The following is a 24,544-nucleotide window of genomic DNA, read 5'->3' as shown; positions in this document are numbered from 1 at the left end:
AAGTGTCGGATCAACTCGGCTCTCGGGTCTTCAGCCGAGCTAACAGTCGGTTTGGCAACCGAGGTGTAAAGCTGTCCGTAGAACCTCTCGATCTCCCTTAATACCTCTGCCCTCGTCGATACCATTCGGCCGCCGTCCGTCTTCAGCCTAGACAACTGGCTTTGCCCAATAGACAAGTCTCTTACAAACACTTTGGAGCCTCCGTTCCGCTCAATTGTCTCTTTAATGCTCACAGTATTGTGAGCACGGACATCGTGTCGCAAGGACTTCCAGATCCGTCTATTGAGCCGCCGATATGCTTCGGCGTCATCGGAAGACTGCAGCGCCATAGATCGACGTTCGGCCATGAGGTCAAGAGTGTGGATCGAGAGTTTTTGTGGTCTATCTCTACGGCGAGGTCTAAAATACTTAGATCCCACCGTATGGACAGCTTCTACCAAACCGCTGTTTAGCTCGTCCACTGCAAGGTTTTCTTTTAAGCAATTAAAGCGATTTGCCAGCTCAAGTTGAAAGCTTTCGGGGTTTTGGACATGGACGCGAGTAGGTCGGAGCGTAGACTTTATCAAGCGACGCATTTCTAATTGGACGTTGATATTCAATGAGCCTCTAACCATTCGGTGATCACTGCCGGTTTTCACCCTGTTGATCACAGAGACATCACTGAACATCCGTCTATTCGTCGACAAGATGAAATCTATCTCGTTTCTCGTAGAACCGTCAGGACTCAGCCAGGTCCATTTCCTGTGCGGCGGCTTCTGGAAAAAAGAGTTCATCGCAAAGAGTCCCTCTTTTTCCAGAAAGTCGGCCAGCCTCTGACCCCTGAGGTTCCGTTGCCCATGTCCAAATTGCCCCACTTTCAACTCTGCATCGCTTCTCATGCCTAACCTTGCGTTGAAGTCCCCCATAACAACATTGAAGTAGGTTTTGGAAGTATGTATGGCCCGACTTATGTCCTCATACATCTCCTCTACTTCTTCATCTGGGTGTGTCGAGGTCGGCGCGTATACCTGTATGACCTTCAACGAATATCGTTTTGATATTCTGAGTATAAGGTATACTACCCTGCTCGACACACTTTCGATGGATATGATGTTGTTGATGAGAGACCTGTGGACGAGAAATCCGACACCTCCTCGGGACTGTTGGTCGTCGTCCCGGTAGAAGAGCAGATTTCCGGACTTCAGGGTTAACGTATCCTCCCCAATTCTTCGGACTTCCGATAACCCCATAATGTCCCAGTGAAACCCACTCAATTCTTCTTCCAGTTCGACAATCTTCTCGTCTGTCCTCAAAGTGCGAATGTTGTGTGTTACCAGGGCCAGTCGTCGTCGAGGGTGGTAGCGGGGTCCAACCCAGGGATTCTTCGCACCCCCTGCCCCGCCGTTACCGTGGCCGCTACCGGAGCCAGGAATAGCAGGGCTGCCGGGGACTGGGGGCCTGGTCGTTTTGTGTGTCGTCATCTTTGGGGGGTATTTGCCAATACTCGCTACGCTTGGCAGGCGGGTTGGCGAGCGCAGGAGGGGACTCACGCTGATGACGCTGCTGCCCATCATCAGCCGGGGAGAGGAAATAGGGTTTGTGGGTAGAGGATGTTATGGGAAAGGAAAGTATGGCCTGTAAGAGTGGATACTGCACTCATGGAAGGGAAAGTTGGTAGTGACTGCAGTAGCTCGGGGGCCGAGGACGCGTACTCGTAGCATCTATTCTAGGGCGGGCCATAACCACTAGATAGAATTTCCATAGAATAATGAGATATACGTTGTGCAGAGTGAAATTAGGCCAAAAATAGCATGTGTTAGGTCTCTCGTATGCAACATACCGTGTGTAGGGTATTACACTCTTTTTTGAAAAGTGTCTCAAATTAATCATAAGGTCATAAAATACCATAAGAAATTTTATAAATAAAATATTCAATCAATAAGTGCCATTAAAATACATTTTAAAATTACACTTTATATTTTCCCGCGCAAATAAACGAAAACGCTAAAGGCCACGTTGCTGACGTCATCTCGACAGTTAACATCAAGTTTGTTACTTGCAGTGCATACAGAAAGAGGAAATTATTACAATTAAAACGAGCTTCTATTCTTATCATTAGTGTGTTATTCCTGAATGTAAGAACCCTAGAGTAAAATGCCGAACAAATTGTGAATGCGCGTGCCAACTGATATAACTATGAGGAAAACTTGGTCACAACTTGCGAGAAGAGATACACATTTATTGCCCCAAAAAAATTGTCTATTTCGATTATTTAGAAATAGTGAACGCGTATTGACACTTCAAGTAGTTTACTGCATTAATGACGTCATGTCATCGCGGCACTCGTTTAGCATTTTTGTAAAACATATTAAAGAAAGTCAAAACTTTGAATTGATATAAACAAGGGAATAATGCACACCATCAATTAAACATAATAAATGTTAGACTTTAAATCTAAGTTCTATTCACTATCTTCAACGCCTTATAACTCATTTATGTAGTGGCTGCTCACTTAGCGCGCTGCAGTCTTGGTTTCTATTTCCAGGCCAAGGAACTACATTCTATTTTTTAATAAAAAATTACATTTGACTAATTAAGAATTTGAAATTTTCCGAAATGGTGATATGCTCGCCCCCTACATCATGCGACAAAAAATAAACTCGGCAAGAAGGAAACGCTAAAATATTAGTTTACCAAAACTCTTAGTTATTATTATAAATTATAAAACAACACATCATTTATATATTAAATTCTGGTAATTTTACTAATAGCTGACGATATTAATATAAGTAATAGTGACAATGGCCAGTAATCGATATTGTATAACAGTTCATGCACTGTGATGTCGAGCACTATTAATTGCTTTAACAAGGACGCGAGGCGTTGCTGCGGATTGATCCGTTTAGATCACAGTTCAAAGAACGTGATAATAAAGTGCAATACTAGTTAATTGACAGCAGATCTGTCAAATTCAAGTTCTTTAAGTAGAAACCACCGCTGGTATTTATTTATTCTGCCAAGCTGTGTACGATTGTGATCTGTTTTGAAATTTGTCTGCGCCCCTTAGTTGCGTTTGCAGCGCGTTGTCAAATCGACTAAATAACATATACCTTAAGATACAATATTTCCTTGAAATTACAATTATTAACCGACAGAGTAGAGTGACCCTTTATGTGTTAGTATTGGATTAAATCAGAACAATTATGTTAAATGCTTTATAGTAAACACATCAAATATTTGTAATTCAATATAATTGTTATCTGCAAGATGTATAGTTGCCATTTGATGAACGATGGACGATGATGGATGGATTATTTAGTAAAATATTCAATTTATTGTAGCCCTTGCGATTTAATTTTCTAAAATAGCCCATAACACTATCTATGATCCTAAATTACAACGTAATCGAATTCTAATAATCATATTATTTATTTCATATTATTTTGACTCGGTGGCAAATTGCAAAACTATTATTAAATATGTAAACACCGATCGGACTCCCTGAAACAAAGACAATTTTTATAATTACCGACAGTAATTACGCACAATATTTTTTGCTTCTATGAGTCTACTTACATCATAAAGCAGAGCGTAATTCAGATCAACCAGACCATTCGCTGAAAATTTCGGAGTTTGATGTAGTATTTGCAAAGATAATTGCATAGCCTGAAAACAATTAAAGGTATAGACAGACATTTGTAGAACATATATTATTCATACAGTGGTTTAATCAGGTGATTCCATACTTGAAATCATGTGTCGCTAAAGTTCCTACAGCTACACTTTAGGGCATTCCATTAATACAAGCATTTCCTTATGGCATTAATTAGAAAAAAACATAAGAGTAAGGCTTGCCAATTATTACGATATAAATATTAATAGGCACGATATTATAATGAAGAAAATATTATATCCGCGCCGATGCCCACTAGGAGAAAAAGAAGTAGGTATGGAATTTACAGACACCAAAGAAATATCATTTACTTGCTTACATTACTTCTACAAGAAAATACAAGTCTTACTTCAATATTTATATCAGGTTTGATATCGTTTTGTATAATTCCATGCGTTAGACATGCTACCCTCGCTGCCTGGAATCCAATATAAGTTCATATTAATGTAACTCAGAATACTAAGTATGATTCAGTAATATAAAAAGTCAGCTCACCTCTTCTACTGTTGATTCACTAAAATAAACTATAGCGTACATTAAAATAGCGGCGTGTGCTATCTGCCAGAAAACGCAGATCAGGCAGTTTAAGTATCTGTTTGCATCAAGAAACAAACTTGACGCTGTGGCTTCCATAAAATAGAATAGATATAGAATTATACAAATTAAATAAACCAGCATTGTGAGCACCAAACACGTTCCAAACATTTTGTTCAATGCTTTCGTTGCTCTGTATAACATCGAATACACTTTCGCACAAGAATTAATCTTCTCGCACACACTTCGATGCTGCAGTTGTTCCGCTTTACTCACGTTGTAGCATAGTTTGGTTCTCATGAACAACTTGTACTCCCAGGCATTCCGATTTTTAATTTCCGTGAGGATTTTATTTATATACTTATATCGGTCTCTCAACACAATTAGTAGAAAGCAATAGTGTGAAATCAACACCAGGGACATGCTGTCTGTGTACACGACTTGATACAATTTCTCAAAAGGAACACCCACGCCTAAGCTGTTTAGGGCCATCCAAATACAACACAGTCTTAAGGAGTATTCTGCAATCTGTCCTAATGTTATAAACAACGATGACAACGCACTTTTATTGTAATCTATTATTTCTCCCATGTTTTCAATTGCTTTATCAATATCCACAATTCGTTGATTAATATCTCGGGACCCACTTATGCTGAAAGGTACCTTCCACATTGCAAACAGAGCGAAAATAAAAGAACTGATTCTTTCAAGGTCATCTCCGTAGCATTTCAACTTGGTGTTGTATATAGTGCGCACGATCGTCTGGTCTTCTACATGTACCTTATAAGTGCAGTAGAAAAATACAACTAAATCGAATAAGAAACACAGAAAGCCCACGTAACTAAATTCAGTTTCAATACGGCCGTCGGGAGTGCTCACTACTACGACCGCCGCTGTGCCAAAGAGTACCCTAATAGGCTTGGTCAGAGACGACGCTTCCACTATATTATTATACTTTCGCAGTTTAACTGCTCTCATAAAGCACTTGTGAATTATTTTCGGCTTCATAATGTAAAATAACTACCAAGCGAAGTCCTCACGACCGATGTCAGCGAACAAATAAAATATGTATCCTCAATTTTACTATTAGCATACAAATTAAACGTAATGGTATATAATAGTTCATAAAACGTGTAGCGTCCTCAAGTGAATTAGCGCATTAGTAAATGAAACAAAATTATGGTATTCGCAGTTATCCAAGGGATAATCAGTAATTTATTTCTCCTGAACATTCACATTTACAGTGATAATCTACATTATTAACATCGTAGGCTTTATATTGTCATGAATAAGAAAGAAAAATAGCCATGTTATATACAAAGGGATTTTGATATTTGATGAAATTATACATTTTTATAATTATTTATAAGCACTATACAATTTTACATAATATGAAATTACAAGCATTTCAGTATACCTCTTTAATAATAGTTCAGTATAGGTCTCCTGCCATCGCGATATTAATATGTAGATGCGTGCTTCACATTCCGATAAATAGCTAACCAAACATTGTACATGAAATAATGTTTAATTCCAATACAGAAATCCATATGTGTATACAAAAGAGCATTAAGAAAATATTAGAAAGAATTTAATAACTAATCAGTGGCTTCCCTAATCGCACCCTACAGCAACTTATGTTAAATCCTCAAAATTCGTAAACTAGCAACTAAAACTATGAGAATTACGCAATAGAATATACAAGTAACAATCATCACGGTTTATACAAATTGTTTTATGGCACAATGTTATGTCTGGTCGGTGCGGTAACGATGCAGACAATTATGTACAACAAGCAGTTTCGTCAATATATTCAGACCACTGTGTTTTCACACTAAAACAAAGCTAATGTTGAATTTTATTTGTTCTTATAACAATATGGGTTTACTTGTAAAAATCGAGGCTAATACGTGTTTAAAATGTATATTCTGTAGTATTTTTACACCCTGCCCACAACGCGGAACGATGTGTGTAAAATATGTAAAAAAAATATCAATAATTTTAATGCTTGAGCTGCGCAAATTATGCTGCCTTATTTTAATGAATATTAAACATCTTTCAAATCTTTAACTTTTACTAATTAATGCAACATGTGGTATAGACCAAACTGCTAACAAAATCTTGGTAACGTTTTGTATCTGTAAAAAAATAATATATTTTATAAGAAAACATGCGTAGGGTGCTCCGAATCTGTTGTTTTGAGATCATAACAGCTAGCAAAACATCTCACTAACACTATCAACTATCACCAACCGTGGCAGAGAAAGTACGTACTTCGATTACAATAAAAAAACGTGTACTTCCACCTATCAAATACTGCGTAAATTCAACATTGTATTGTACTATTACAATGATAGATAACTTTGTGACAATGCAGACGGTAAAAAAATATTCTATCGATTAAGTTTGTAACATTAGCACTGCGGTGTAACGAACACCTAACAAAATTATATTTCACAATATATTGCCATTTGCTAAGCCTCCCTTTGTAAGCGTGATATTATTATATACGACAACAATTGTATAATTATATGGAGTAAACAATTATAATTACGCGACTTGTAAACGTCAAATGAACACAGTAATTTCCAGGCTGTGATAATTTTATTATTTTTTTAAATTGTACCTGTGTCAACGCAGGTATTTTAATTGCTTTTATTTAACACTACTAACATGCATTTATAGAGGAAATATTGAAGAGGCATCACCTATTTAATAAAAAGTAATAAGTATATTTCTTAAGAAAGGTCGCATACATACGCTGAAAAAAGGTAGCCACATTTTATTAAGCACCTTATTCTTTATTATAATAAGTCGACCCTACATTACCCCCGTGTGATACAGACATATTTATAAAACAGTAACAAGTCACCGCTGATATATCGGTTTATACAAGCTTTTATCCTCGCGTTTTGAATATACCAAATATAATTTACTTCCATAGCCTCAATAACATTTTGCAAACGACGAATCGGCCGTGAAGCCAAATAGGCAGCATAGAGCCAAAAGTTTGTAAGATATTGATCCTGGAAAATGTAGGTATATACGTAAAATTCCACCTTCTTCCTGATAAACACACCTAAGATTATACAGATTATTTACACCACACAAGATTTGATTTTATATTTTATTCTTCATTATTTTACAACGCATAGCTATCTTAATATAGGTCGGACTTTTTTATATGTTTTCTAAGCACGTCACGATTGCACCAAATAAACACTAAATGATAATATTTAAACGAAGTGTACACCAGTGGCGAATCGTTCATTCAACCCGATTCCTACCGACTTCCCTTTTAGTTTCATTTACGTTTATCTTAGGTTTGTTTTATGTTATATTGGTCGCGATATGTTAACAAAGGGAATATTTTCTTGCCTCGGATTAAGTTTTGGAAAAATTCATACTTCGCCACTGGCGTACACAGAAATCAGTCTCTGATTAACCACTTTTACTACTTATCTAAAGAGGACCTCAGCGACAAACATACAAAACCATTAATGATGATAACCTCAGTGAAATTACAATCGTTTTAAAATAATTATCATTTTACTACATTTTTAGCTTATAATTCATAAATAAAAATCCAACGCATGTATGCGACAGTCTTCAGAAATGTGTCAGAAAATCCTATGATTTGAATATATCCTTACATAAAATAGGATTGTCACCACCGCATCCTCATATCAGATCAGTTATAAACGAAAAAGAAATTCATCGTATCTAAAAAGAAGTCTTAAGAGCGGCTCAGAATTACGACTTCAAGCTGTCTAATTTTTAAAGCTGATTCACTATTTTTACCTATTCTATAATAGTAACTATTTTGACGATATTTCGTTTGATAGCCGATAAATATCAGAATAAAGGAATGAAAAACGTTATAATACGGATATCAAGCGTAGTGCATTACCATAGCCGATTTTTGTCCACTTACGTTACTACCAAACTTACATATTGAAAAAATAAATGCGCATAGTCGTCTTAATTTGGTAAAAAGCAACTCACTCAATGTATAACAACTTAATTGACAGGACAGTCATATGTGATGACGTAGTTGTATGAACCTTAACCGTAGCACAAAACGTTGCGATCGATAGTAAAGTAGGAAACTTAGTGGTATTAGTACATACTATAAATATACTGTAAACTTGTGAAATATGTAAATAGCGTGCACGTACTTTAAAATTAAAAGATATGCTAAAATTACGTTTTTAACATAAAAGAAACTATAAAATTGTCATAATGTTTGTACATGAAGCCATACATAACGTAAAAGTTACCACTTCACTACAGCTAATAAACTTAATATGTAAGTGAATGGGATAAACAGAATTCAAATTTTTTTATATGCTAGTAACATCTGAAAACATTTATACAGTTAATCATAATAATTGCTCCCAAAAGTAAAGTATTGGTATCTGCAAAAATTAAATAATCCCTATGCGGGATTACTTTATTAATCAGCTATCATTAGTTCAATAATAATCGTATTTGAATCTACCTAAATCTTTTTATAATTCTAAATATAATTTCCGCCAAGAATATGTAAGGAATTCATGTACAAAAACTATTCCTGTTAATTCGATAATTAGGAAGTTGTGTTTTTTGAACACTGCAAATTAACAAAAATAAAATAAATCCATTGATATATCTATCGCGCTAAAAAAATATTCGTGACTAATAATAACAATCATGCAAATGTTCCAACATATCCGTTCGAAACATATTGCAAATACACTTTTGTAAAGCTCAAGTCTAATATAATTATAGAATCACATCTCATTAAATATCTTTGGATACAACCAAATAAAATTATCATATAGCGTACAAAAATATAAAAAATATACAAGAATGTCGAATACAATAAAGGGAAGCTACACATTCACGTGTATACCATATAACTTATGTTAAAGTTTTTTTCGATAATTGTCACAAGTCACAACCCTAGCTATATAGTACACGCGTGAGAATGTAATGATATTTGAGTAAGGAAGAGGCGTCACCACGTCGTCAATTTTCTATATTGCAGTGGTCAAGTGTCGATAGATTGCTAAAAGTCAGTCCTTCCCGCAGAGACGTTATTGTTGCAGTAGTTGAGATTCATCGGTCACAGCAGATCTTGCACGTGAGATGTGTCCAGGTTTGTGATGAGGGTCTTTAGGAAAGTCATTTCTTTGCGCGCGTTCTCGAGTATGACGCGCGGATCTTGCGAGGTACATCGGAGACAATTCGGCGCAAACACCATGGCTAAATTAGCGGAATCCATTTTAGTTTGACTTACCACTTCTGGAGCCGTGAATTGCTGGAGAAAGCTTATTAAATATGTGAGTACCTGAAATTATGAAAAGAATTTAGTTAATTATTTTTATTTCGTTATTAACGAATCAAAACGAAAATATTATATCGATGGCAGACCCCATTTCAATATTTAATAAGTGAAATTATATTTATAACGGTACCAAAAACTTGTAAGTGACAAGTGCCTACAGATATAAAAAAAAATATTTGATTAATAAAAGTAATACTGAAAACGAACTGTATATAAACAAATGTTGCGATTACAAAATATTTGCGTACCAGTCTGTTGAGCGGCGGCAGGCGGTGCAGCACGCGCGTACACGCCGCGTACTCAGTACCCGCCGCCACGCATGCGCCGTACAGCGCATCTGGGATCAGCGGCTCGTATAACTCGCGGTACCACAGCTTCAGCAGGCTTGCAGGCGCATGCGCATCTGTCACCACACACCGACAATCTTATAAACAAATAATATAGCTAATCCTTCAGCGCCAGCGTGTGTAGGCCCTAAATACATAATTGAACTCATAGGATTATCTCCAGTCTTTACTCGCACTGTATATACGGTTAGCTACAGTTGCTTACTACTACGAGGATACCCTCACTGAAGAAAACCTCGGTTAGAAATGTGTATGCCTCGCGTAGGTGTTTATGGCCTTTCCGCGCTGGCAACACCGATGACAGGAAGGACGGACGGGTGCCATATTTGGACTGGACTTCGAGGCCACAGAACGTAACCATCATTATAGTTTTGTCTTTTGTATTTACTTTATATTAAACATACAGTCCTCTACACTAAATACTGGTTTGATATCTCAACAGAAACATTTGTCATAAGTCAACTTACCCGTCAACGTCGAAGCGTCAGGAAGCTCCCAGTTGTCGATTTTTGCTTTCAACGCGTTCACTTCATCAACATCGGCTGACACTCGGAATATGCCCTCCGTCTCGCGTCCGTTTAATGCCAGGACTTGCTGCGACAAGGCCACTTGGACCCATGGCAGCTGCCTGTTCGGGAACCTGTCTTTTTGTAACGTCATCACCTCCGATAATGTGTTACCGAACATCGACTGACGGAAGATTTGTATCTGTAAGAAATTAATATGTTCCGATCTTAATAATTTGAACTTTAACTAAGCATTTTGAAAATAATATCGATACCTTATATCGAACATTCATGGCTACTTACCCTGGCTTGGTCAATATCTTCGGTGGTAGGTTTTCGTGGCTGCCTCTTCCCCCCGAAACCGATCCGTTCTAAGCGTTTGCACGCAACACCTGCATAGTGCGATACTTGAACATGTATGGGCCATTTGCCCACCTGAGAAATTAAATAACCCACTTATAAATCAAATCAAATGCTTGATTCACAACGGCGATGGAATGAGACTGTAAATATTCCAACCAAAAAAAGAAAATAGAGTTGGCCAAATATCTAAAGGTGTTAATTATACTTTACAAATATTAAACATATTTGTTATACCAAATCAACATATTCAAAATGCATACCTCAGGAAAAGCATCTGCAAACGCAGGGTCTCTATGTCTGTTAACATAGTTGGTGAGCGCCGGTTGGAAGGCGGGAGAAGGCGGCACAAAAGCCAAACAAACAGCTAGCAACTCCCAGCCACGAAGTAATGAGTCTCGGAGTGGATTCTCTGTAGTCTGCCTGCATAATTGCACGTAGAGTTCGTCACGAAGCCTGCAAATATAATTAAATGAGTTTTTTTATAATACTAAATATTTTATCGATATTTTTCCTGAGCCTCCGAAAAAATTAACAAATTATTTTTTTCAATAATATGGTCCTTTCATGAAAAATTTAACTTGACAAAAATATTCTGGCAATTTAGCTTACTTCTCATTAGCATAGGCGGCGTGTAGTATATCGTGCGCGACGGAGTTGAGAGTCATCCCGGGCCGCGCTTTTCTATCGCCCATGTATATCTGTACGAGGCGAAACAGGTCGGTGGCGGCCTTTTTGTGTGCCTTGTCCCACGCGCCTCCCACCATCGGTGCGCTGATCGACGACGATGTCCACGACAACATATCCCGCACCGATGCCTAAACACAAAACATAATAAATCGTGAAATATCTAAAATATTTCTGAATTGAATTTACTGACGCTGTAAGTTTTAACAGTGTTTCACAAGTTTTTTATGGTTCTTATTTCTTAAAAAAGAAAATAAGACAGTTTAGACTGTACCTTCCTTCTGAAGATTCCTTTGTTAAAGTTAAGGTTATCTTTGGCGAAGATCTCGATGTCTTGTTCTGGCGGCGGCGCGTGAGGCGCGTGCGGCGGGGCGCGCGCCGCGCCGCGGCCTCCGTGCGCGCGCACCGGGCTGTACAGCGCGCCCGCGCCAGCACCCGCACCCGCGCCACCACCCGCGCCCGCGTCTACATCCGTCACGCTCACGCATGCGCCCGCCGCACTCGCGCTTGTAGGCCCGCTACCCAGTGAAGAAGTCTGTACGTATTAAATAAATTGGATTATATTTCTTTTAATGACATACTTTATGGATATAGCACAGTTGACAATAGCTTTTATTTTTCAAAAAAAAATAATTTTAAATCACAATTGTAAAAGAAGCACTTCATCGTCGAAAAAACACAATAAATGAACTAACCCGATGTATGACAGGCTCTGACTGTCGTTCTCTGTCGAAGCCGACGAAGGTGTTGTAGTAGGAGACGCCGTGGTTCATGTACTCGACGTCGGCGGGGCGATGCGCGTAGGTGTGCGGCAGGTAGACGCCGGAGCCGTCGTCGTCGTCGGGCGTCCGCGCGCCGCCGTCGGAGGACTCGTTATCGGGCTCGTGGCCGGACAGCGAGCGCGACTCCGAGCCCGAGCGCGAGCGCGACGACGTGGACTCGTTGTCGGAGCCCGAGCCGGCGTATCGCACGCGACCTGACCCACCACGCTCTGTTTACTTTAATATTAGGCCAATAATTCACTAAAAAAATTACTTTATTGGCCTCGTTGATAAATTTATAGACTAGTAGATGTTGTTTATTATTTAGATGTTGCTCGCAGCTTCGCAAGTTTTTAAAAAGGTTTCGCACTACAAATTCAGAAATCTCTATAGCGATCCAAAATGCCATCATCATCTATTAAAAAATCAAATATTTCTCATGGGAATAAATTATCACATTAAAAGTGGCCTATTTGTTAAACCAGGGCATAGTCTATTCATGGGCCAAATCTCATACAAATCTGTTTATCAAATTCTGCGTTAACTTTTTACACACATCCATATAAATAATATTAGTAAGATAAGTTATTTTTAATAAAGTTAGACATTAAATGTGTACACTAAATCAATTGCATCATATAATCACAGCCTTGCACGAATTAGAAGAAATTAAGCAAATAGTACAGAAATTATATTTCTCCCCTAGAAACTGTATGACATGTGAAGGTTTGACAATCAGCTCATCAGCATAAAAAATATCCCTCCACTCACTAGATAACTTGGCCTGTTGTATGATGTAGTCCTGGAGCGGCAGCAGGTGCTGCATGCCGCGCAGGTCCCAGTTACAGTAGAGGGGAGAGCCGCCACCATCCTCGTCTTCATCTTCTCCATCCAGCTGCGGTTCGTCTATCTCCACTGGCCTCTTGTGCCCTACAAGTTTGCATAATTATATTATGAATCACTATGCTGTAATAATATTATGTTTCTTAAAAAAAATTGCTGGTGGTAGGATATTTTGTTTTTGCGCGTATAACGACCATACACGAGGTGATAAAACTCGCCAAAGTGGCCAACGTATGTGTGTTCCCTACTAGAATAAGCCTGTGTATATCCGATTCAACAGAATTGTCGACTGGCGAGAAGTATAGTCTTTTTGTCAGTCGACATTCTATGTGGATCCTACGCCGTTTACCATCAGGTGCAATGTGGTCACTTTGCAAGAAAATTAAGAAATTCAATCCGCTTTTGTGACCTGTGTGACACGTTTGACTATAAAATTGCTATTAGATAAATAATATTTTAATACTAAGGTGCAAGGGGAGTAGTATATTTGGTTCTTAAAATATAACTACGATAAATACTACTTACTTCTAGATTTAGTACGATCCCGTGGCGTGGAGGTTCTCTCCATCCGTTGGTTATGTTTCTGTACATTTGGCTCAGTCAGTGGCGGCTCCAAGTTGACACACTTCAATTTGTAATTCACTATAACAACAATGTTACATCATTTGCGGACTAGCCTGGTATACTTCGCAATCTAAATGCAGTCGTAAAAAGTGTTGCGATAGATTGTGTTATCGATAATTTTTGGTTGGAATATCAACATTTTGCTAATATTTAAATCAAAATATACATATTTTATATTTCTTAAATGATTCGTGGCTACCCTAACAATAGAATTATCGTCAGGGAATTTATATATATCATAGCAATCAGACAAAATATCTATCAAATATGTAGAAAAAACAGTGAGTGCTCAACTGCTACGACTTCTATGTGAATTGTATCATACCGGCAGCGATATTATCCTGTTCATTGGCGGAGGAGAGGCGCATGAAGTTGTGTTGATGGTGGTGCGTGTGGTGCGGCGCGTGCGGGGCGTGCGGGGCGAGCGGGGCGAGCGGGGCGTGCGGGGCGTGCGGGGCGTGCGGGGTGTGCGGGGCGAGCGAGTCGTGCGGCGGCGTGCGGTGCTTGCTGCTGCCCGACGACACGGACGTCTTGCTCGACGAGTAGCGCTCCGGCTCCGCTTGCTGCCGTCTGCAAATAAATAAACAGAACCATGCAATAAAATCTATTGTTACTACAACGTCGCAAAGTACCAAAAGACATAAAGTTATAGTTAGTCCAACAAAATCATGGATGAGTTACTGCTTTCTAAGGTTGTGTAAGACTCTGGCAATCAAGCTGAAATCTCATAAATATTTTTTATAGTGTTAACACATCTTTTAACGAATCGATTAAACTGAAGTCTAAAACTATAAAATTTCACTTCTCGGGTTCACATTACAATAGATTAATAAATTACAACTTTTACTCTAATACAAACGATAATGTATATGATTATGGACACACATCAATTACATATTATAATTTTTATAAGTGTCCCGACGGACACGACCTCCATAACAATTGGTGTATTTTAATATCAATAGTATTAATTAATCCATAACACCGTCAATAAACAATTACTCGCTTAGCGCCATTGTATTGTAATTTAATTACAGAGTAATTACTAGGAGAGTCAACGACCGCCGTGGCCTCGTTGTTTACAACTGCATAAGTTTGTCTTTGGTCGCATGTTTACATTCTCTGAGGCATTAACGTGATATGTATTATATTGGATTTTACAGCCGATATTTTAAGAAATTTTAAATTCTTGAAAGAAAGTATATCAAATTTAGTTCGTGGAAATTAGACTGTTATAATATTAAATTGCAAATTAATAATGGGAGATAGTTTGGGTTATTCAATGACATATCTATGTGAATTTTAATTATTTATTACTAGCTTTTGATAGCAACGGCGCCTGCATGAAAAGATTTTCCCTGCATAAAAATCCTAGAGTAAATTTCCTAGGATAAAGTAGTCCATAATATTACCAAGCATGATCCAAAGCTTGGTCGTTGTCATTTCTGTGCCCTAAGTGACGTAGCTTCGACCCCGCAAGGTCTTCGCACCGCCCTAGTTCCGATTTTTTCAATATAAATGCTTAGTATAATGGCGATACCTTGTGAAGTCCCTTGTGGGATGCCAGTTGGCGGAGGCGGCATTGTGGCGCAGGTCGAGACTGGTCTGGCGAAACGGTTTGTCCACGCTGTACACGGCCTGCTTCTCAGGGTACCTGTCCATACGCTCCAGTTCCGCCAGGCGATCTTTGTCGAGATGTCTGTAAATTGTTTGAATGTAAATTATAGTTGCGTTTTATGCAGTAGGTTAAGATTGTAACAATTGGGTAAGTTATCGATTTGAACTAAACAAAGATGCGAATTAAATAATTAAAATGTGGGATCTAATTATTTTACATGGGATTTCTATCACACATGATTTGCGAAACAGGGTTGAAATCAAATCATTTATTTGCTGAACACAGGTTACACGCACGTTACAGGTGTTATGTAAAAATGGATCGTCTCGCCATATTCTATCTTTACTGGGCGTGCAAAAACTTTGTGATTTTTTTTTTGTGTGAATAGTCTCAACAGGATTTAATGATAGATGGACTGTAAAGCAGGCAAGTGTCGTGAGTCAGTGTTTGACCTGTCGGAGTATCGCTCGCGCGCGTGTCGCGAGAGCTGGTGCGGGCGCTCGAGGCTGTGCAGCACGCGCGCGCCGCCCGCCGCCTCCGTGGCCAGCGAGATCGACGACACCAGCGACGGCCGCGCCGCCGTCGTCTGCAACACATGCGCACTGCACACCCCACGCTACACTACCGCGTACCACGGGACGTCAAACACCACATATAACTGTCATCATTTGTCTTACTAACAAGCAATTAGACATATTTTTCAATACTTCCAAGTCAAATATAACAACTATATAAATTTAACACAAATAAGCGGCGTAATGAACAATTCATACTAAGTAAATAAAAAAATATCAACTACAAAAAATAACGCACCTGCAGGAAAGGCGTTGGCTGGGGTTTTTGCAAGGGACTACTGGGACTCTGCGGGGAGACCGAGTCGCAAGACGACCCACCCGCCGATTGCTGTTTCAACTAGAACAAATTGCATGGATCTGACTCGAGGCTAATTATATTGTAGGGGAGTTGACTACTGAAACCACCATTACTTTTTTACAACGAATCGTTTAATGACATTAAATTAAAAAATGATATTAAGTAAACCGAATTTAAACAAATAAATTCTCATTATCGTCAACCTTAATGGCCAGTCTGAAGCTAGTCACGAACGGCGCGTAGCTATTAATTTCAAAGATTAAAAGTGCAAAGGGTATGGAAGAGAGCAGATCAAGTTACTTAGGACCGGCAATAAACTTTGGCGAAAAACGTATTAGACTGCTAGCAAAAACACGTTAATTTACAACGTCAACTCCCCTATTAATCGTTAGATAGGAACGTCAACGGCACATACCTTGCGTCTAGTCAATGGCGTGCTTTCAACCGACTTGAAGTATTTCTCGTGCATGGAGTCGTCGGAGGCGTCCTTCCGCGGCGATATAAAACTGCCGCTGCGGTTCAGACCTGACGATAGGAACACTGACTCTCTGCGTTACATTGTACGGCACACGAATACAGTAATAATAATAAAATATTTCTTATACATCTTCCAGCCAGTTACCTATACTGCATGTATTTTTAGTAGATGGACTTATTTAAATGCACGGCAATTCATGCTTGCATGTAACTTATAAATATATAATATGCAAAAACCAATATCAATCACAGAGTATACTAGATTTTATTTTCGACCACGAATCGAATCTCTTCAACCGCGTGAGTGCAAATTGTGCAAGCCACTTGTTTGACATCTTATCTGTCTTTATTTAATATGAATATGACCTTTAAGTATGATCCACTTTGCCTTAATACTTTAAACCTGTTTTAGAAGGGGCAAAAATACCTAGATGCCAAAATACCCTTCTTAAACAGTCCGTCGACTAACCCAAACTGTATAAGTTTAGGTAATATGTCATATGAACAAATAAATTATTCAAATATACAAAAATTAGAGCCAGTTAGTTTTTTAAAATATTTTAATAATATGTGCAGCATTTTACATAGCAAAATGACTGCTTTATCATTTAGTTCAAACCATTCCAAGTAATTGTCTATTGGGCATGGAGACTGAATGCTAATAGAGCAAAGCAGTGATAAATAAACCGCAACTACTAACAAACTTTGGTAATATAACTTCGAGTCACAAATTGGCCGTAAAGTCCAGAGCACACTCATATACATCATTAGACCTAAGAACATTAATAATGTCTAGATTAGTAGACGCTTCTCATGGGAATATGCATTAACAAATATATTTCGCGATATATTCATATTTACCGTAGCTGAATCTCGGCTAGGGCGGCCAATCTCAACGGAGATCACCCAGGTACACAGGATATTATACTGCATAAGTGTGTGCGCAATACACGGATGCACTCTCTGTTCCTTCACTCACATAGTTCCGTGAGACGGCAATCCAGCATGACCATAGAGAGATCAAGCGCTGTACCAACGCCTTTACATGCTTTCTAGGGCACCGGGGCAACACACCGCTAACTTCCTGACTTCGAGCTGTGACTGAGTATTTTTTTAAGATAGAAAAACCCAATCACCATTATTTTGGCCCTACCCGGGATTCGAACCCAAGACCTCAGCGCGATAGTCGTAGGTACTCGTACCGTGTACAATTACAATTACACCACTGAGGCAATCGAGCTAGTTAGTTTTGTTTGCCCCATAATAAAACCGTCTAAAAAATAAACATTTAATATTTATTTTTTAGACGTTTTACTATGGTACAACTAATAGTTGTACCTGAGTGGGGAGACCATTTCTCAGTTTCATGAGCCTGCGCTGCGCTACTCCTTTTCCTCAATTGCGGTGTGCATATAGACGGGTTGCACGCGACTGCATTTAACTCCTGGGAAATAAAACATAAATTATGAAACGAATTCTTGATAACAGAGTTCATAAAAATTCGCGAAAGTGACAAAAATACCACTGTCCTCTCAATAACCAGTACTAAAGTAACAACAAACATTCTAAATTCTATATCTTAAACGACAGATATTATACTATGTAACGGATCTATTTATGTATATGATATCCAAGAAAATGCAGAATAAAGGTAGCAATATAATTAAAAATAATAATGAGTAATTTAAGAAATACGCACAGGTTTTCTTAAAGATAATTAAAAATAATCTCGTGAAAGAAAGTCCACAAAACATATTATTTCCATATACATAGAAGCGGAAGAGTGGCATCATGCGTCGTGTACAGTGTCAACAATGAGCAAGCATCTTATCTCGTCTGTTTACCTCACACATTTCCTCCAATAGACACCGCATAAAAAGTTATAAGTATAGTAATCCTAAATCTCTTTGGTGGTATTAAAGAGCAAGCAACTTCAGAGTAAAAGGTAGAAGTATAGATAATTAAATGGGTCAATAGATTATAAAATTGCAAATAGAGAGTTATCTGCAGCACATGCGGGCAGAACAAAATAGTCACTATACATCAAATAATTCAGTTGCTTCCTATCTGGTTTATGTCAAAAATGTATGTTGTTTTGAAAATCTCATTACACATGTAGTCCAGCAATGACAATAGAGATAATGCCAGGTCTATTTTGATACAACATGTAGAAGTAAAGAGATTAATAAGTTCACCTGTTTCCGCCGCTGCTGAGCGCTACTGATGCTGCTGTCCGAGGACCGGCCGGAGTCTGTGTGCCGACACATCTGCGTCGAGCCGTCCTCACTCAGTCGCCCGCGACGACTATCACCGCTATTTCTAAAAATTTAACACATTATAATATTTCAATTAGCCTAATCCGATTTCAAATACACCCTTATATTTAAACTAATTAGTGCTCCCATGAATTCGCCGAGCTACATCACTTGGTGTAATGAAATGTTTCCCTGACGATCATGGCTTACAGGAGTTCTATGTTTGTTCTATTTCCTTCCAAACAGCTATCACAAATAGACAATATTTCACAAGAATTCTTATCTCATAAAAACACACATTGATAAAAAAATGGCCGCAATGTTTAAATCGGTCTAAGCAGTGTCAACACACTTTTTACATATAGGGCGAAGAATGCAACATATACCACATAACGCAATATTTTATTACAGAGTATGCATAATCTGGATCTATGACCTGAAAAAAAATAGCACATCAATCCCATAGCGCATCCTTTCTAAAACGTGATTATATTATCCACAGCTACCAAGGTAGTCAATTGGCATAATAAGTAGCAAACCATGCAATCAAACACCAGCTTGTTGACTAGAATATTTTTACCAAAAGAGGCCACAATCAAATTGATTTTCACGTGGCAATTTAATCTCACACATCGCTCAAAACAGCTGTATTTATTAATACAGGAATATATGGCATTGCTACAACCTATGGATGCCAGGGAACCCTCAACACAAAAGATGATAGGTGTCCTACTTCTCACCTATGATGATAATGTGACCTCCTAGTCCGCACAGGGCTGGTTTGTGTGACCATCTTGGCAGTGCTCGGCGATAGTTTACTGGCACTCGCTAGTGTACTGCTACCATTGCTGCTGACAGGCTCTATTGTTGGTGGGACCTGATACCAATCAAATTAATTTACTTTTATCTATAAATGGTATGATTTTTCACAATAAATCAGCCAGACCAAATTATTACTTTATAGTTGGAAGCAAGTATTTAAGGATACAATGTAATTATTAAGTCCTAGAGTGTTAATCTGGAATCAAAATTACTCAATAAGTGGACTCTTGATCCATGTTATTATTTCAACAGAATAATTTTTTAGTACTATATAATTTATTGCTTCTGGCCTACCTGAGGTGATGCTTGGTTGGTCTGTGTTGCTGTTTCCCTTCTTTTCTGAGGATCAGTGTTTTGTTTAAGAGTTTGTAGTTTTGCAAGCGGTATGATATCACAATCAGTAGGCCTATGCCACACCGTAGTCTGCAATGAAAATAATCCTCATTTACATAACAGTAATGACAAACAATGAAAGATGCCTTGACTACAGGAAACAAGTGTCATTTTGTTACAATGTGAGATAATTGCATGAATTAATACAAATATTTAAATTGTTTGAATACATATTGCATGTGTTAATTAAAAAGTATTATAGTTATGTTTTATATTCAAAAAAGTAAATAGTTGCTTATGTATGTATTTTTTATTTTTTCATATGTACTAGGATTTTTTTCTCAGATGAATCATGTCAATAGGAAATCTTTCTTAATGTGATTTAAGATCCAAGATCCTGTTACTGCTATTGTATTCCCATTTTAAGTCACACTAAGGTAATCCTACTATATCAGTATACTTAATGATGTTAAAAAAGTGAAATTTTATGTGAACTCACCTGTGTAGAAGCATTATAATAGTAAAACCTATGAGTGTTAATGTCAAAAAGCTCCCACCATTGTGATGAGTCTGTGCGCTTAACTTTTACTCCCTAGAACAAAACAAACATTATCTAACTACACATTCACAAATTATTCAAATAACTCAAGTTTTGATAGGAGATTGAAGATTAATGCAGTGGCCTTGCTTGTCAGTAAATATCTTTAATAATCTACATATGAATGTTAACTACTGGAGACATAAGACATGCATACACATAAGATAGAGTTAAACTAATGTTCATTGGTTTTCAAACAAAGTCTATTTTTTCAATTTATACAAGTGCAAGTCAAGAATTGCCCACTGAGTGTATTACACTCCAATATTTTATGTTTTTATTATTGTTTGTTAAGTTGCCTTCTCAAATGTCCCTTGCACAGATTAGTACATATTTAATCATTGTTCTAATCTAAAGAACATCTCATAGTATTTGGTAACATTAATAACACAATTAACAATCAATAAAACACAAATTAATATTCAAAGTGTACTCATTTCATAACCTGCGTAATTTAAGAACAACAAGAAATCAATCACAGTTTTCTGCAAACAACGATTATGAAAAATTACTTTTTAAAATGACATGAGTTAAGTCACATCATAGTGTGCATTTTGAAAATAAAATATGTATGCTAAAATTTTTTTAATTGCTTTGAATGATGAGACAAGCTTTCTGCTCGCCTGATGGTAAGCGATACAACCTCCCATAAACAGCAGAAACACCATTCAACACCTTATATTACAAAATATTGTATGGTATTCCATTGCACTCGTCATCCTGAGACATGAGATGTTAAGTCTTATTATGTCCAGTAGTTACACACGCTACAATGTCCTTCAAACCAGAACACAAGAATGATTACAACTGCTCCTTGGTGACAGATATACACATCGTGGTGGTATATCTGTCACCAAGATATACCACCGCCTAGAGAGACCTACCACCAGTAAATGTACCTACCACCAGTACCACCAATAATGTTTTAAATGAACTTGTAATGGAATAGGGTACCGGACTCATTTTTGTTCTTTACTTTTATCAAATATTTACATAATATAAATTATAACACAGAAGGAATTTTTAAAATCCGGTAAAAAATCAACAAGTTATAAGTCTTTGAATTTCGGTGGAAGGGGTAATTAACAAGAAACAGAAAAGAGACGAAATATCCACATGTGACGTCATCGGGAATTACGACGCGTGCGAAAGAAAGAGATGAAGCGGTATCCCCACATCGCACCCACCTCTGCACATTACAATATTTTAAATATGAATTACTCGCTCATTTTTTAACCAATTTTTATGCAGTTTTCACAGCAGTGCTTCTTTTTCGAATTATTAACCATTATATATAGAATAATGGACAAAATCAAGCATAGGCTGGTCCCCTATTGTTTATAAAAGGATATCATGACTAAATGTAAGTTTACCAAATTGAAGATATTTCTTCTACTATTTAGTAAATAGGTAATCCTAAGATTGGAAAGGTATTTATCAAAATAAATGTACATAATATGTAATGAAATAGATTTTATTGAATATTATTATTATTTCTATTTCATATGTTTTTTTTTGTTTGTCTAATGTCTTAAGACATTAATTCTATATATTAATTGATAGAATTAATTTATTATTATAAAAATACAAAAGACAGATGAGACAAAAAAATCAATAACATATCATACAAACTATTATCAATTTATTTTGAGAAATTGTATTTTTTTTAGCTTTGTTTATCATCAAATGCATTTAAATTGTATTCTTAGATAAAAAATATGTTACACTAAACTAGTGTTATTTTAGCACTGTTAAAACAAGATGCTGTCAGAAGAAAATGTCATATATAAGTGAATAATGGCTGTATGTAGGTGAATTTTATGGAGATATGTTATTTTTATTTCTTATGTACTTACTTGCTATTACTATTTCATTTGCATTGAAACCAACAAGCATATTGGGGTATAGCACTTATGTAATACTCTACAAAATATATTTTTTAAGTAAATTAGGGCATATAAGGCAATGAAGGATTTCCTAAAATAAATTGACAAAGGTTCGAAAAGTTGTCATTTGCTGCTTAAAACTGAAAAGTTGTTATTTTCCCATTAATTGAAACACAAATAACCATACAAAATACAGTGCATTTCTCGGTAATTATGAATATACGTCCCATATCAGCGTTGCCGCAAACGATAGAATGGACGAATACTCAAAGATTTAACGGAGTTTTATTTTGGGAAGTAATTGTTAACAAAATTTGTAAATTTTAAATCAAGTGAAAGTAACTGTCTCGTGGATATATGGAGTGAAGCAGCATACCTCAGGTGGGTCCCAAACGCACTCCCCGGTGGTGAGGTTAGCATACATATGCTCCTTTGTCTTCGGCTCGATGATTTCCACCCATTCCACCCTAGAATAAAACATCGCCAACAAACAAACTTTACCACTTTTAACTCAACGCCACAGCAACAAATTGTCATAGAATTCAGGGCGTGACATTAGCGATTTCCGCGTACTTTATTGATTTTGCAACTTTCAACTACGGATATCGGAAGCAATTTGTCAACAATTAACACAAAACATTAACGAATCACTTTACCTTTCCGAAGACATTTTCATACAATAATTATTAACTTTTATTAAACTTTATTTACGCATCCTAAACAATTTATTTGACCTAAAATACGGATGAAGACAATCGGAAATCATCCATGTTGAATGTTTACTTCATTGATGAAAGCTTTAGGCACGACTACGTTGTAAAACTTGATCAAGCATATATTTTTTTCTTTCCTGTCAATTCAAACTGACAGCCACTTGATACCGAGAAGAACGCAGCGTCAAGTATTGAGCGTTATCTAGTTATTTATTTTATTAGGTGAAGAGTTTGGTACTTTTTTGTGTTTCTCGCTTTTCTGGAACTAGTGCTTTGATGTTGAATATTAAAATTAAAATAAATTAATAAGTTTTATTTACACTATGCAAAAATAAAATTAACATATAAAACGCGCAAGTAGGTACTCGTTTTCAGGTCTGGTTAATATTATACTTTATTACAAAATATGTACATTATTAATTAATATATTGTCATTATAAATTATAATAATATTGTTAATTTAAACAAACTTTCAAATTTACCAAATTAATATAAAAATAGTCTAAACTCTCCATAACAAATATTAAGGGACTCTCCATTTTTCTCAGAGTTTTCTTTATGAAGTGAGAAAAGAAAGATGGGTAAGATATAAATGTATTTAGTAACTAAGATCAAACTTTCCAAGAGAATATAATCCATGAAACCGAATACAAACTAAGAAATAATTATTCGCTTACTTTAAGAGTTAGGTACATATTGATTATTTAAAACTGCCACACCTTCATATCTTCACTCAGCTACTAGAAAATAGCCTAAAAAATCTTTTAAAAAATAAGCTACTACCAATTAAGTAAATTAATTTCATATCTATTTTCTTTATTACAAAACATTCCTCTAGCGGCTAGTCTTGAATTTTTTCAACATATAAGACATGTTTAAAATTTTTGAAAAAATCCTTTTATGTAATATCTTTCCAATAGTGTTCCCTTTTCCCCAACATGCTGCAACAGAATTTATATATTATGAAAGTACAGTTTATAGCGATGACATGTGCACGCGCCCCGTACTCTAAGTTATTTGTTCTATACCTTTATCCTAATTGTTCTTTACTTATAACAATAACGAACACCGCATCCGTACATTAACGAAGTTTTATCACAATCGGATGAATGGTATGGCAACGCATAATAATTCATATTACACATTTAAATCGAGATAATATGTAGTGAAACTTTTATCTCGGAATAAACTATTTCACGCGGGTGAAACTGCGAGCAAAACTAGTTAGATTACAATTCAAGTTAAATGTGTTTATTAAAATTCGTTATAATGTTAAATGATTATCCAGAGGTCGTGACGCCCCGTTAAGAGAATCCATCTGGCAAC

The 24,544-nt window shown here is 36.9% G+C and overlaps 2 protein-coding genes across 4 annotated transcripts; both read right to left on the bottom strand.

Moving 5' to 3' along the window:
- Window positions 1-2,896: 2,896 nt before the first annotated feature.
- On the bottom strand, window positions 2,897-5,287 carry LOC115444893. Its single transcript, XM_030170867.2, has 2 exons — window positions 4,002-5,287; window positions 2,897-3,645 (listed from the first exon to the last, which is right to left on the bottom strand). Exon 1 carries the CDS (start codon window positions 5,192-5,194, stop codon window positions 4,139-4,141), a length of 1,056 nt encoding a protein of 351 aa, XP_030026727.2. The 5' UTR covers window positions 5,195-5,287; the 3' UTR covers window positions 2,897-3,645; window positions 4,002-4,138.
- A 79-nt stretch (window positions 5,288-5,366) lies between these two features.
- On the bottom strand, window positions 5,367-23,315 carry LOC115444879 (rho GTPase-activating protein 39). Of its 3 annotated transcripts, none has more exons than XM_030170847.2 (22): window positions 23,162-23,315; window positions 22,882-22,972; window positions 20,521-20,613; window positions 19,983-20,111; window positions 19,607-19,743; window positions 18,807-18,930; window positions 17,950-18,055; window positions 16,550-16,659; window positions 16,075-16,173; window positions 15,714-15,847; window positions 15,184-15,342; window positions 13,969-14,213; window positions 13,545-13,661; window positions 12,948-13,106; window positions 12,111-12,406; window positions 11,690-11,950; window positions 11,341-11,546; window positions 10,992-11,184; window positions 10,672-10,803; window positions 10,330-10,570; window positions 9,764-9,918; window positions 5,367-9,518 (listed from the first exon to the last, which is right to left on the bottom strand). In XM_030170847.2, the coding sequence occupies exons 1-22, from the start codon at window positions 23,179-23,181 to the stop codon at window positions 9,294-9,296; spliced, it is 3,432 nt and encodes a 1,143-aa protein (XP_030026707.2). In that variant the 5' UTR covers window positions 23,182-23,315; the 3' UTR covers window positions 5,367-9,293. The 3 variants fall into 3 exon arrangements, with proteins under 3 accessions (XP_030026707.2, XP_030026709.2, XP_030026708.2); XM_030170849.2 differs by having other exon boundaries at window positions 9,294-9,518; window positions 12,111-12,391; XM_030170848.2 differs by having other exon boundaries at window positions 9,294-9,518; window positions 16,075-16,164.
- Between the last annotated feature and the right edge of the window lie 1,229 nt (window positions 23,316-24,544).

This window comes from Manduca sexta, chromosome 26, assembly GCF_014839805.1.
Source record: "Manduca sexta isolate Smith_Timp_Sample1 chromosome 26, JHU_Msex_v1.0, whole genome shotgun sequence".
Taxonomy (NCBI): Eukaryota; Metazoa; Arthropoda; class Insecta; order Lepidoptera; family Sphingidae; genus Manduca; species Manduca sexta.
The sequence above is the reverse complement of the archived record's forward strand: the minus strand, read 5'-3'. Positions and strand labels throughout refer to the sequence as shown.

Excerpts from the sequence above, each read along its gene's own strand:
- LOC115444893 (XM_030170867.2), bottom strand. The coding sequence starts at position 5,194 with ATGAAGCCGAAAATAATTCACAAGTGCTTTATGAGAGCAGTTAAACTG.
- LOC115444879 (XM_030170847.2), bottom strand. The coding sequence starts at position 23,181 with ATGAAAATGTCTTCGGAAAG. Across the intron at positions 15,343-15,713 it reads CGCGAGCGATACTCCGACAG|ACATCTCGACAAAGATCGCC; the intron begins GTCAAACACTGA and ends AACAATTTACAG. Across the intron at positions 9,919-10,329 it reads TGACGCTTCGACGTTGACGG|ATGCGCATGCGCCTGCAAGC; the intron begins GTAAGTTGACTT and ends GTGTGGTGACAG.